Source organism: Pectinophora gossypiella, chromosome 3 (genome assembly GCF_024362695.1).
Source record: "Pectinophora gossypiella chromosome 3, ilPecGoss1.1, whole genome shotgun sequence".
Classification (NCBI taxonomy): Eukaryota; Metazoa; Arthropoda; class Insecta; order Lepidoptera; family Gelechiidae; genus Pectinophora; species Pectinophora gossypiella.
The window spans coordinates 971,502-984,799 of NC_065406.1; the positions used below are offsets into that span (position 1 = coordinate 971,502).

Here is a 13,298-nt window from a genome sequence, read left to right on the forward strand (position 1 = left end):
CCCCGCAGTACTCTGTCTGACGCGAATGGGATGGCGCCCAGAGTAGTCTATTACAAAGCCATACTAGGACTCCTGTCCTCTGCCTCTGAATAGTACTGACAGTTACTGCTGCCCTCTGTCAGGTTCCAGGTTACAGTCCCTGTGACATGCCCCTTCCGTCCTGCATTGCCGTACCGATGGCTCCCATCTCCGCCTCTGCAGCCGTTGAGGTTGGAGAGTATTTTACAGAAATGCTGCACCGACAAGAGCGTGGCTCTTAAATTGATGATGATGATGAAGTACATAAAAGAAAGAAAGAAAGAAAAACATTTATTTTAGAAATAAGTAGGTGGTACGCGGAATAGAATAATGAACAAAATAATGAATTTATACCTTATCTCTAAAAAGGGACGTCAGCTCAGCAAGATGTTGTGACACTCCGACATTGAGGGAGTGCCACAACGCTGATTTTCAGCTGAACCCCAAAAAATATTAAAAATAATAAGCTTAAATCTAAACAATCAAATCAAATTAACTGTGTTAATAATATGTATACATTTAACGGATTATAATGAATTTAAGTTCGAGGGTGAGCGTGTGTGTTTGTTAAGTGAGAGTGTGTAATGGTGATTGTGCGTAAAAGAAGTCAGTGTGTGAAGTAAGTATTTTGCATAGGTATTTTTCAACTTGTTATTTTGTGATTTATTTCACATTTGTGGTTACGTCGTTGAATCATTATTATTATGGCACTTGGTTATTTTATAAACAATATATAGGTACTTACCTAATATTACGCATGTAGTGTGTGGAATTACCGAGTCTTTGTTTTTTAAAGTTAATATATATTGATCTTCCTTTTCAAATATTTATCAAAGTTTATTGTTATATACCTAAACAAGTATGTACTACATAAGGACAATTTATTTGGCTAAGTTGTTATTATCCGTTGGGAACAGGCGTTGCCTGCTGAGATACAGGCTTCACCTAGTTCGGCTGCAGAGGCTTATACCTTACCTGTTATAAATATGTTATTAGCGTATGAAACATTGTATTGCACTGTACTATACTTTAGTACTTATTTATTTATTTTAAAGTGATTAGGTAAACCTATTTCACGGCATGACAGAGCCGAGGCACCAATGCGCCGGTTATCTTAAGTATAACAACTCGTGTGTAAATAAACAGGTATTATTAAATATTACAAGAAAAGAGTCATATAAAACACTTTTCACACATTGTCTTCATCCTTTTTTCACATACAATAAACAGCCTATATACGTCCCACTACTGGGCACAGGCCTCCCCTCAATCAACCGGAGGGGGTATGGAGCATACTTTACCATGCCCCACCGCGCTCCTATTTTCATCATATTTATTATAAAAGTACAATACAATAAAACAAACAAATATTAAAAATACATTACTTAGTATAATTAAATAGATAGTACAACAGGCGGCCTTATTGCTAAGGTAGCAATCTCTTCCAGGCAATCTTTAGGTATAGGAAATGAATTTAATAAAAAATGTAGCGGGATTGTCAGTGCAAAAAAAAAAAATATAAGTGTACCTAGATATAGTATATTAAAAACTATATATAGAAGAAAATAAATAATGATTATAATAATATATAAATATTTACATATATTATGGAAGAGGAAACCATGACAGTACTATAGGTACCTACTTTATAAAGAAAAAGATGTTAGAAGAATGTATCATCATCATCAGCCCATTAACGTCCCCACTGCTGGGGCACGGGCCTTCCCTATGGATGGACAGGGAGATCGGGCCTTAAACCACCGCGCGGGCCCAGTGCCAAGAATGTATAATAATATATAATAATATCTTTATTTGCACCACTAAAGCCTTAAATATATGACAATATTTGTTTACAATTATAAGTATGTAGTTACAAGTTGTGACATAATTATTATGAATCAGCTGTTATCCCTAAAATTTTTTGAACTAAGGATACCAGCTACTAAGGAGTAGAAGAAGAAAAACGTTATAAAAATAAAATAAATAAATAAAATAAAAACTGTTTATTTCAGGCAATAATATTAATTATATAACACAATTAATACACCCACCCATAATATCATTATTATTACATAATTTGTCCACTTAAATTGAAATTATTATTAATTGAAATTGAAATAATTATCAATAATAATAATAATTATGCTTCTATGCTGTTCTGGGAGCATATAAAAAACATAGAACACGTTCAGCTGCTTCTCTTCCCGGGCATGTCGTAAAAACCGACAGAGGGATTGTGTCCTCTAACATGATGGACTAATGTTATGGGCGATAGGCTGATCCCTTATCACCATAAGGTTCATCATATCCATCTTTGGACTTCGTATCAACAGTGGCTGCAAGTTGTCTTTGATTACTTGTGGCTCTGCCCACCCCATTAGGGATTACGGGCGTGAGTTTATGTATGTAATAATAATAAATAAGTAACACATGTCAATATCCGGCACAATCAGGCATTCTTTAAATATGTAGTTTATATATACAGACTTGAATAAAGAAGAGGAGAGATATTATTGTATAGATACTAATTTATCTTATTTAAATAAACGGATAAACGGTTATTACTCAAGTTTCTCAAGATCTGCAGTGCGAAAAAAATAAATATTGTTTATTTACTTTTAACGAAATCACGTTCGTGCACTATTCTTCTGTTTTGGCTCGTAAGCCAAACCAAGTAAATGCCTAAAGCATATTAATACAAATAAGTACCTATATGCCAGGAGATATTATGCCAAAAACCTTATATTTGGTGAATTACGATTGTACGAAATACTTATAAGAATATTTTGGCAATCTGAAAGCGTTTGACTGCGCTTGAGTCACGTAATGACTGTTTTTTATTAGTTTATTTAAGCTCAATGCACATAGAGGTGGAACACGGAGAGTTTTGGTCAAAAACGGCGCCTTTAGGTACCCGGTACTCTGTTGGATCCTGATAAAGTGATGGATCCGTTTTGTACCGGATTTCATCTAAACCACCCATGCCATTTAGTTTTAGTTTTCACTTAATATTTATTTTAAAAAAAAGATTGTTTGATTTGATTGGATACGCGGGCACCAACACACCTATTTGCAGTGTAAAATTAAGAAGTTTACTGTGTAAAGTTTCAAAAAAAATACTTCTTATTTAAGTTTTTTTAATTAAATTATGACCAATAAAAATTCAAATTTAAAATATTTATTTCGGAAACTAGTCCATATTTTGTTAGAAAATAAAATTGAAAGAAGTACTGATATTATTTATTATTATTTTTATTTATTTTTTATTATATATTATATTATAATTATATATTATATCTTGTTAGAATTATTTTGTTTTTTGTTTTTTTTTTATTTATGACTTATACAAAACTCTTCGACGACGCTCCCAGTCTTATTCAGCTTAAATACTTAAACGAGTAAAATATAAGAAAATTGATATAAGTAGAATCATTGCCTGTATTCTCGGCGGGGTAGGCAGAGGTGTATTAGAACACCCACTCCTCGCCAGCTATGTTTAAGCCCCAGTAATAGAGACGAAATATCAATAAAAACTAATAAAAAGATTGGTAAGTACTTACGTACATTTTTATCGTGTAGCAAAATTATTTATTAGGTATTCAAAAACTGCGTTAGTGAAAACTGCACTAAGATTTTTTTTGACGTGACTTATTGTAGATTTGCCGCAGATGGTATTAACTACTTGGCCGGACAAACTTAAGATAATTAAACGTAAACGTTAGTAGGTATATTTTGAAGCATTAACTCTTTTATTTCCCTATAAGAGATTGTAGTACTGCGGGACTGATTCTCGACACGTAAAGTAAGCTTTCTACGGGATTGGGCGTGATGGTCCCGCGAAGCATCGGGGCTTGACCCCCAGACACGATCAGGGAGAACGTGTACACGTAGGCGTCCAGGTAGGTGTAGTAGGGTGGGCAGACGAGCCGGGGGCAGCAGCCAGGGAACGTGGTGTTGGCTGACTGCTCCATCCTGCACGGAGCGTACACTGGGCCCACGTCGCCACACGCTGGAACAGTTACATAATAATGCTCGTCATTTTACACGACTTAATTCAAAAGTCAGGATTAAAGTATGAAAACCCCCGTTTTAACCAGATAATGGCGCCGATTCCGTACACATCGTCTAATTTTATTATAAGTTATATCTGTCATTGTCTTATCCGCCGAAAAGGAAAGGGACGGGTAATCGACAAGCATAAAATTTATCCTCTTAAGACCGAGATTTCCAGACACAATAAGTAGTTAAACAATGGGGTTTGGATTTATAAAGAACATTCGGTCTTAGGAGGTTAAGGAACACACGTCAATTTTAAGCACAAATCTAAAACAACCGTCTAAAAATATACCTTTTTGATACCTTTTTGATTCGCCCGGGATATTCATTCATTTACTCATTCGTCCTAAAATTAAGAGCTGTCAATCATCCGTCCCTTTCCTTTTCGGCGGATAAGAAAATGACAGGTATAACTTAAAGTAAAATTAGGAGGTGTCTGCAGGAATTGGGGCCATTGTCTTATCCGCCGAAAAGGAAAGTGATAAAATTTATGAAATACTTATGTACATGCTAATTTTAGGCAGAAATTTAAATAACCCTCAAAATTTTACACTGGCCAATAACTCGACAGAAAAAACTTGACAAAAAAGTTAAACGGTTGCATATCAGCGAGATACCTATTTGATTTGCCCGGGTTATTCATTCATTCATTTTAAAATTAACAGTTGTCAATAATTCGTTCTTTTCTTTTTCGACGGAGAAAAAACATGACAGGTACTTATAGCATTATCCCGTTTTTTACAGGGTCGCTTACCTGACCTGAAGATTTGACAGGACCGGCTTTTTACAGAAGCGACTGCCTGTCTGACCCCGCGAAGGGAAAACCAGCCCAATACATGTTAGGTCACATATCTCCGAAAATGAATTTCTTGGGAATGTGGGTTTCCTCGCGATGTTTTCCTTCATCGCTGAGCACGTGATAATCATTTAAGATCCAAATATAAATTCCAAAACAAATTTCGAAAATACGTCCAAATCAAATGACTAAAAATGACTGTGCAGAAGTAATACGCACCCAGCTTTTTGGACTTGCTGTACAAGTATTCTACGCACTCATCTGGAAGTCCTGGAATAATTCACAATCTCGTTATGAAAATACAACTAAATAAAAAGTAATAATTTCGTGTAAGTATTGGTTGACGCTCCCGACGACTCGATTACTTTAGCCATAGAGGCAGCCAATCAGCTCGCGACACCAAACACTTCAGGACCCCAATACCGACCCCGCCGGCGTGGTCGACGATTTCTCTCAATCAGCGCTTATCGGTATCGATCCACTAGGTTCGATTAATTCTTTCAAATAGTTTTCCTCCAGACGACGCCCTGAGCCGAGGTTCGCTCTGGTATTTTATTGTAAAAACGTATACAGTTAACGAATTTGACGAATATTACCTTGTTGAAAGAAAATCCATAGCAAGAGAAATGAGAACACCACAGAACTAGTCATTTTGTTATTTTATCCTTATTTAAACAGTAAAGGATATAAGGCAACCTATTTAAAAAAAAAAACCAGTTATTATAAGTATTATGTGTGTATCACAATGTTCAGTTTCACTCTCAATCACAAGCTAGCAAATGCGTAAATTATTTGATAAAAAAAAGCAATTAAAAATATAAATACTCCGTTATCGAATATAATAATCTCTAATTATTTACCTATACTTTTTGTTTGTTTTTATTAGGTACATTCTGTAGTGTAGGGATATTAAATCAATATTCCGGATTTGGATCCGATTACCGCCATTGATATTAAGTATTACTTACCGCGAAAATCATTCCATAACAAAACTATCACATGGCAAAAATTACAACAGAACATTGATGATATACATTTAGGAAATTTTGAACAGTTTTAAGACAGTAAGTAATTAACATAAACTTTATAAAACAAGTTATTATAAGGTTAGTAATTATTTAGAAGGTATGAACACATGGGATTAACTGTCTGGGAGTCGCTATTAGGCTGTCAAATTACTAAATTGTATAACAATATTTTATGTTTTTTTTTAAAGTACGTCTAGGGCCTGGTGTCGAGGATTTTCTTGCAGCTTCTTTACCCCGGCTATACACGTTGTGAGAAGCTGCAGTAGTTTTAGGCGGATGAGACGTTATATATAAAAAATGGCGATTCAATCTGTAATAATGTTACTTACTGAATTTGAATTTGAAAAATCCGCACATAAAACCTAAAATGACTCATGATTAATGATTATTTATAGGTTATTCCACATAACTCGTATTTTAATAGCATTTTTATCAAAATATGTATGTACCTAGTAGTTACCTACCTAATCAATTCACATTCGTTGAATTGTGATTGAGAGATGATCTGAACATAGTATTACGTACTTACAGAATATTATTATCTAAATATTAGCCAATACACGAGAAATTTGATCGTCATTGAATTTATTGTTTAGAAAGTTTTACGGGAGTTGTGAAAATTGGTGTTTACGATTGAATTTAGTGTTTACGATAGGCCAGAAACAAAAGATGTTGAAAATAATCACGTTATTTGTATGAGGAACGCCTTAATTTATATTTTAATGGAGTATTTACTACTTGTTAAGATATCTGCTATAACAACACACATTCTGTGAAAATTAGGTACTTATAATGGAATATAATATTACAGATCAAAAGTCACAGGCCTTTTAAAGTTTGTATCAACAAACGGCTATACGCACTGCACTATACATGCTAAGTATATCTCCAAAACGATGAAATAAAATATAATTAATATTTGGATAAGTATTCAAATTCAAATTCAAAATATTTATTTCGGAAACTAGTCCATATTTAGTTAGTAACAAAAAGCTTAACCTAGTATTAGTAACAGATTCGAAAGACGAACAACATAAAAATAAAAATAAAAAAAGTAGTAGTAGTATAGTATTAAAGTGACATCAAAAAAGGTTAATTAGCAAAAATGACTTCATTTACGGTGTTCTCATTTCTCTTCCTATGGATATTTTTTCAACAAGGTAATTCGTAAACTTTTTTAGTTTTTATTTATTTATTTATCACAGTTATACACTACTTACCGCACATTAAAAAAAGTTTCACGAATTTGTCTCTTCCGCACGATTTCTCTCTGAAAAATTTCAGATATAATTTCGGCAACTTTTCATCAACCCAATCTCGAGATGGGAATGATATACTTACTTACAAAAAATATTCACATAAAAGAGTAAAAACACACAATCCACACGATAGAAGATCATCAGTTTAAGAGCCACGCTTTTGTCGGTGTAGCGTTCTGCATTCTTATCTATCAAGGGCTAATTCTTTGACTTCCTAATATTTTTTTTTATCAAATATCAATTTTATTATATTGGTTTATAAGCAACTACTTAAAAAAACACGAAGTAACTACTTAATAAAATACCTAATAAATAAAAAATAAAAATAAAATAAAAATGTTTATTTTTAGATACTTAATTACAAAACCTTAATATCTAATGAGAAACGACGTACGCCCTCTCTTTAATCTATTCCATGTAAGCTCTTCTTAGTCTTCCCCTTCCCCTTTCTTTCCTTGTAGCTTCTATTCTATGGTATTTTTAATAACTTCGTCGTGTCTAAGTATCCAATCATCTTGCCTGTTCTGTCTTCAATAACTCTCAATATGTGTCTCCTTTCCCTTACTCTTACTTGCAAATACAGCGGTCTCTGTGGTGCAGTGGTTGAGCGTTGGGCTTACGATCCGGAGGTTCCGTATCACAAAAATCACTTTGTGATCCCTAGTTTGGTTAGGACATTACAGGCTGATCACCTGATTGTCCAAAAGTAAGATGATCCGTACTTTGGAAGACACAGGCTCAATAGTAACACCAGTTGATGAGGTTGGTATTCCACCTCACAACCCACACGATAAAAGAAGACTAGCTAATTCAAAAATATCTTTATTCAGTAGGTAACTTAGTTACACTTTGAATCGTCATTTTTTATACTTATAAGTAAAGAACGTCTCATCCGCCTAAACTACTGCAGCTTCTCACAACCTGTATAGCCGGGGAAAAGAAGCTGCAAGAAAAAAACCTCGGCATAGAGCCCTGGACGTTCTTGTAAAGCACTTCTTAATTAGTAACACTTTTTGTTTGTATGTATGTTTGATTTGTTCTTTTGTTCTTGAGGGAGTGTTACACTTGTATTTTAGTAAAATAAACGAGGAGATTATATTACCTATTTCAGGTCTCCCTTTACGAGTACATCGACCGGTGGATGAGGTGCAGGATGAATGCGTGAAATACTTTAAGTACGGTTATGAATCTAGAAAGCTGGGTGCGTATTAAGCAGTTCATCTATGTATGTTATAGAAGCGGCGTTACGGCTACAGCCAAGTAGTGAGGTCTTACCAAGCTATGACGTTAGATCCAGCTTTGCAGGTTTGCAAGTCAGACTTAACATCAAATCCTTCGAGGGAAAACTAAGTACAAAACATGAGAAAAGAGACGACAACTGACGGCGAAAAAGTATCGTCCAATGACTCTTTTCAAAATATGTGCGTGTGTGTGTGTGTGTGTGTCTGTGTGTGTGCGTGTGTGTGTGTGTGTGTGTGAGCGTTTTGTTAAATAGAAGGTGTGTATGTGTGTGTGTTTTAAGGATTAGGGGATTAAGTAACTTTTGAGTATCATAACATAATATAACATAAATATACATATACATACTCCAAAGCACAAAATCATCTTACTTTTTCGGACATTTTACTTTGTCTTTGTATATCTAAGTACACAAACGATCACTTCTATCGCGCTTAATATCAAATTGCATCGCGCCGTGAGGAGGCTCACCAAGCGGTTGCACATGCCCCCGCATGTTTTTCAGGGGCCTTTGGCGGCTCAATAATAACCTTGACACCAGGGATAATGGGGTTGGTAATCCACCTCACAACCCACACGATAGAAGAAGACTCTTTTTTTTGTAGATTCGTCTATATAAATGGGGGGAGCTGAAGACTGTCCGCCGCTACAACAACAAAAATAACGATCTGAGGGTGCCCACGAGCATTATTATGTAACTGTTCCAGCGTGTGGCGACGTGGGCCCAGTGTACGCTCCGTGCAGGATGGAGCAGTCAGCCAACAGCACGTTCCCCGGCTGCTGCCCCCGGCTCGTCTGCCCACCCTACTACACCTACCTGGACGCGTACGTGTACACGTTCTCCCTGATCGTGTCTGGGGGTCAAGCCCCGATGCTTCGCGGGACCATCACGCCCAATCCCGTAGAAAGTTTACTTTACGTGACGAGAATCAGTCCCGCAGTATATTCTCGTTTAGGGAAATAAAAGAGTTAATGCTTCAAAATATACCTACTTACGTTAACGTTTTTTTTTTGTTATAATAAGTATATTTATACGTTTACGTTTTTTAACGTTTAATTATCTTAAGTGCAGTTTTCACTAACGCAGTTTTTGAATAATAAATATTTTTGAATTTTGACCTCGGCACAGGGCCCTAGACGTTCTTTTAAAGCACTTCTTAATTAGTAACCCTTTCTGTCCAACTAGTACTTACGTTTACGTTTAATTATCTTAAGTGCAGTTTTCACTATAGCAGTTGGCTCGATCATTATATACAGCGATACATCTCTCACCACCTATCACGTTAGTCTAACAGAAAGCTCGGTGAGGTGTGGGTACTTAGTTCATCTTGCGTTGGATGTACCTCTGACTACTCCAATTGGGATATACCGTAATCATGGCACTTGCAACAGTGTCGAAATATCGGGAGTCTCATATCCCTATTTTAAACGCGGTAAGAACCCGTTATTATGTGTTTTAATTATGGATATATCGTGTCGTATATCAGGAGCTTATGTTGGTTTAGTCGATCGGAATGCAACACAAAGTCTCTTTGAAAATAATGAACTACACATACATACATAATTATGTACTTACACTAAAAATCGACACAACTTTAGACTATCGATTATAGGCCCCAAAATAATCTAAATGTCGATATTGAGAAATTCTATAATTATATCGATTAGTCGATATAATCGATTAAGTCGACACTATCGATTATTGCAATACTATCAATATAATCGATTATAATAATTGTTAGATATAATCGATTATGTCGACACTATCGATTATTGCAATACTATCAATTCAATCGATTATTAATCGAAATACAGTCGATTATCGAGCAACACTAGGTGTGTTTATGTCCCAGTGCTATTATACAATATTTTTTGTATAAAACATAATATGTACTTTCTTTTTTGTTGACGTCACTTATTGTACCACGCCGTATCCGGGTTCATCCAGGTCTGCATGAAAACCGCACCGCGCGCGGCGCGAATTATATTGAGCGCTTGGACCAATAAACGATACGAATGCTATCTACGTAGATGGACGTCAAACGGCTATTGGTCGTAGGCCTCGATGTAATTCGCGCGGCGCGCGGCGCGGTTACCGTGCAGAGCCTACTGGAGTTTTATTCTATGCTAATAGGTACCTAGTCAATCATTATACTTTTGAACACCAGAAATGGGCTTGTTAAGTTCTGTTTTTTTATTATTCCGACATTAATTATTATTTAATTAAAACCATTCTAATGAACTGATTCATACCGACAATTTATTATTATATTCAAAATGTGATAAAAATAATGGCCATAATGTGTCAATCGACCTCGAGTAAATCGGCACATGTTTACCAGTTGTAACAAACACATCAATGGATCCATTTGTAACCGCGGTAGCTGGTGTGTCGGTGTGTGGTGTGGGGGCAGTGACCTCCTTGGTCACTCTGTTCATCAGCTCCATATCCTGGGCCATTATACCGCGGTGGAGGACCTTCAAGAACTATGTGTTCCTTAACATCATCTTCGCCTTCAACTTCATATACTACTTACCTTTAACTTTATTTGTGACCAGCTACTGCCTCGACACGAAGATCTCCTACGTCGCCCTGGACATCACCGTTAATTTTTTCATGTTCGCCGCCTGTTGCTGGCTGATGGTCATGGCTATGATATTCTACACCGATCTGGTCAAAGTCTTCGGCAGTACCATCACTAGGAAACTCCTCAAAAGCAACCTCTTCGGTTGGGGACTGCCTGTTGTTGTGAGCACCGCTAAGATTGTCAACAAGCTCATCATTTTCCGAGTGAACGAAAAGGAATTGGATGAAGGGCAACTTCTGATTTACCACAAAGTATTCTACTGGGAGGAAGTTGCACAAAATGTAGTGATGATGTTGTTGTTGCTGGTGAACTTCTTAGTGTACGTTAGAGTGGTGTACGAGCTCATCAAGATTCCGAAGGTCAGATGTCACGGGAAACGCGGGGAGAAGCTGAAAGTGGCGACTCTGGCTTTTGTCATGAGCGGGATCCTCCTGCTAATATCTATTTTGATGACGGTTCTCATGCTAACCGGAGCGAAGGACAAATACTACTTGTATCCCCTGGGTTTGGCGATGTTCGGGGTGCAGACTACGGTCATCAACGTCTGCTACTTGCGGTCGAAGGTCATCAGGCAGACGTGGAAACAGCACGTGAAGGATATTCAGAGAGCAAAGAGGAACAGAGAACTCGAAATAGATACTTCTAAACTTTCTTTTACCATGGACAATACCAATCTTTAGTAGATTTGTTTTCTAAGTTTGATGGATGCCTGTATAACTAATTTATTTATTTAGCTTATGTAGCATGGTAACTGTTTGTAAGTAAGTACTTTATTTTAATAGAAGTATATTTACTCAATCAATCAATCAATCAATAATACTTTATTGCACAACAACATATATAAAGGACATAAACATACGAATAAAACATAAGCACAATAGGCGGCCTTATTGCTAAACAGCAATAAGGCAATAATTTACTTACTTACGTTTTATTTTATCGTTGTCGCATCTTTAAGCTCTAAGCAAAATTTTCATCCAATTTCATAAGATGGATAATTCTGATGTTGAACGGTGTAGTAAGGCTGCTTTCCACCAGAGCAGTACGAGTAAAATGTGTCGTTCGAGGATGTGTAGCTGTGCTGTGGAAATGTGTAGGGGTTTCCACCAGAGCTGTGCGTACGATGAAGTGTAGCGGAGCTGTCAAAATGCGCAAATGTGCGATCCTTCACACACATTTCTCGCTTGTTTTGTATGTAGAATGACCTCGCTTCGCTAAACCACTTTCCACCAGAGCTGAGCTGAACGAGGCTAGGAAAATGAAGTGATTCTATTGGTGGATTTTATCCTCGCACACCGCTTAGCTACCTCGCACAGTTCTGGTGGAAAAGCAGCCTTGATTACTTCGCCCGTATAACGGTTCATCATGTAAGACAGGATACATTTCCTTGATCAGTGTCTACTACATGTCTGGGTAGATAAGCAGCTGAGCGCGTTCTAAGTATTTCATTTGCTCTCAGTCTACCGGTGTGATTCTCTTAAGATACAGTAGTCCGGTTTTTTAAGGCGTAAGTATTTGGAATACATTTTTATGTGTTATTGTCTTGTTTTTGTATGTCGCCGCCCTTTTATAATAAACTATTTTTATTCTATTCTTGAATGACGCTAGTGTTCGCGGCAGAGTGATCTGTGGGCTAAGCACCGGAAGCGCGCGACTCTTTCTCGCCTCGACATATCACCCGTCACTCTCTCACAGTACTGCACAGAAAGAGACAGATGATCTCTGTCGCGGCGAGAAAGAGTCGCGTGCTTACGGTGCTAAGCCCGAACTAGCCCGAGTCTGTAACTAGTTTGACAGTTTTCTTTGAGATTGGCAAGAGTCCGTCGTTGACAGTTCGTCGACGAACGGACAGCATAGATTAACACGGACCGTCACGTGGATAGTGAACGAATAAAAAAAACAATCTTTATTTAAGTACTTATATGACTTGAATGACAAATATTATGCCCGCGAAGTAAATGAAAACGGAGTGTTGGGCCTCCGCGCTATTTCTGATCTGTGTGCCGAAGCCTTCAGAGAACCACATATTAGCATACAATCTCTACCAAGGTGTGAAGTAAAACACATGAATAGTTTCAATTATTTATTCGATGTCGCCCGGCATCTTCCTCGATCACCCCTCTAGAGTAGTAATATTTTGGCACAATATTTGGCGTGTGACTACAATACTGATTATTTATTATTCATTTATTTTTATTCATGCGAGGACGACAAACGCTCGGAGAAGTTGAAGATAACGATAAATGGATGGTGACAAGACTTTGCTTACTCCAAGTATTCTTCACTAAGGCGATTCTCACACGATACCGCACGC

General features: G+C 36.8%; 3 protein-coding genes across 6 annotated transcripts in view; 2 read left to right on the plus strand and 1 right to left on the minus strand.

Moving 5' to 3' along the window:
- The window catches only part of LOC126382225 (tRNA (adenine(58)-N(1))-methyltransferase non-catalytic subunit TRM6), a 460,488-nt gene that overhangs the window by 16,037 nt on the left and 431,153 nt on the right, over positions 1-13,298 (plus strand). The gene's annotated exons all lie outside the window — the stretch shown is intronic.
- Positions 311-6,148, minus strand: LOC126382249 (uncharacterized). Of its 2 annotated transcripts, XR_007569046.1 has the most exons (4): positions 5,839-6,148; positions 5,467-5,566; positions 5,090-5,140; positions 311-4,027 (listed from the first exon to the last, which is right to left on the minus strand). XR_007569046.1 is itself a non-coding variant. In XM_050032057.1 (3 exons), the coding sequence occupies exons 1-3, from the start codon at positions 5,519-5,521 to the stop codon at positions 3,768-3,770; spliced, it is 366 nt and encodes a 121-aa protein (XP_049888014.1). In that variant the 5' UTR covers positions 5,522-5,652; the 3' UTR covers positions 311-3,767. The 2 variants fall into 2 exon arrangements, 1 of the variants encoding a protein (XP_049888014.1); XM_050032057.1 differs by lacking the exon at positions 5,839-6,148 and having other exon boundaries at positions 5,467-5,652.
- LOC126382237 (adhesion G-protein coupled receptor G6-like) lies at positions 6,399-11,761 on the plus strand. Its single transcript, XM_050032042.1, has 3 exons — positions 6,399-7,058; positions 8,269-8,358; positions 9,104-11,761. Exon 3 carries the CDS (start codon positions 10,756-10,758, stop codon positions 11,662-11,664), a length of 909 nt encoding a protein of 302 aa, XP_049887999.1. The 5' UTR covers positions 6,399-7,058; positions 8,269-8,358; positions 9,104-10,755; the 3' UTR covers positions 11,665-11,761.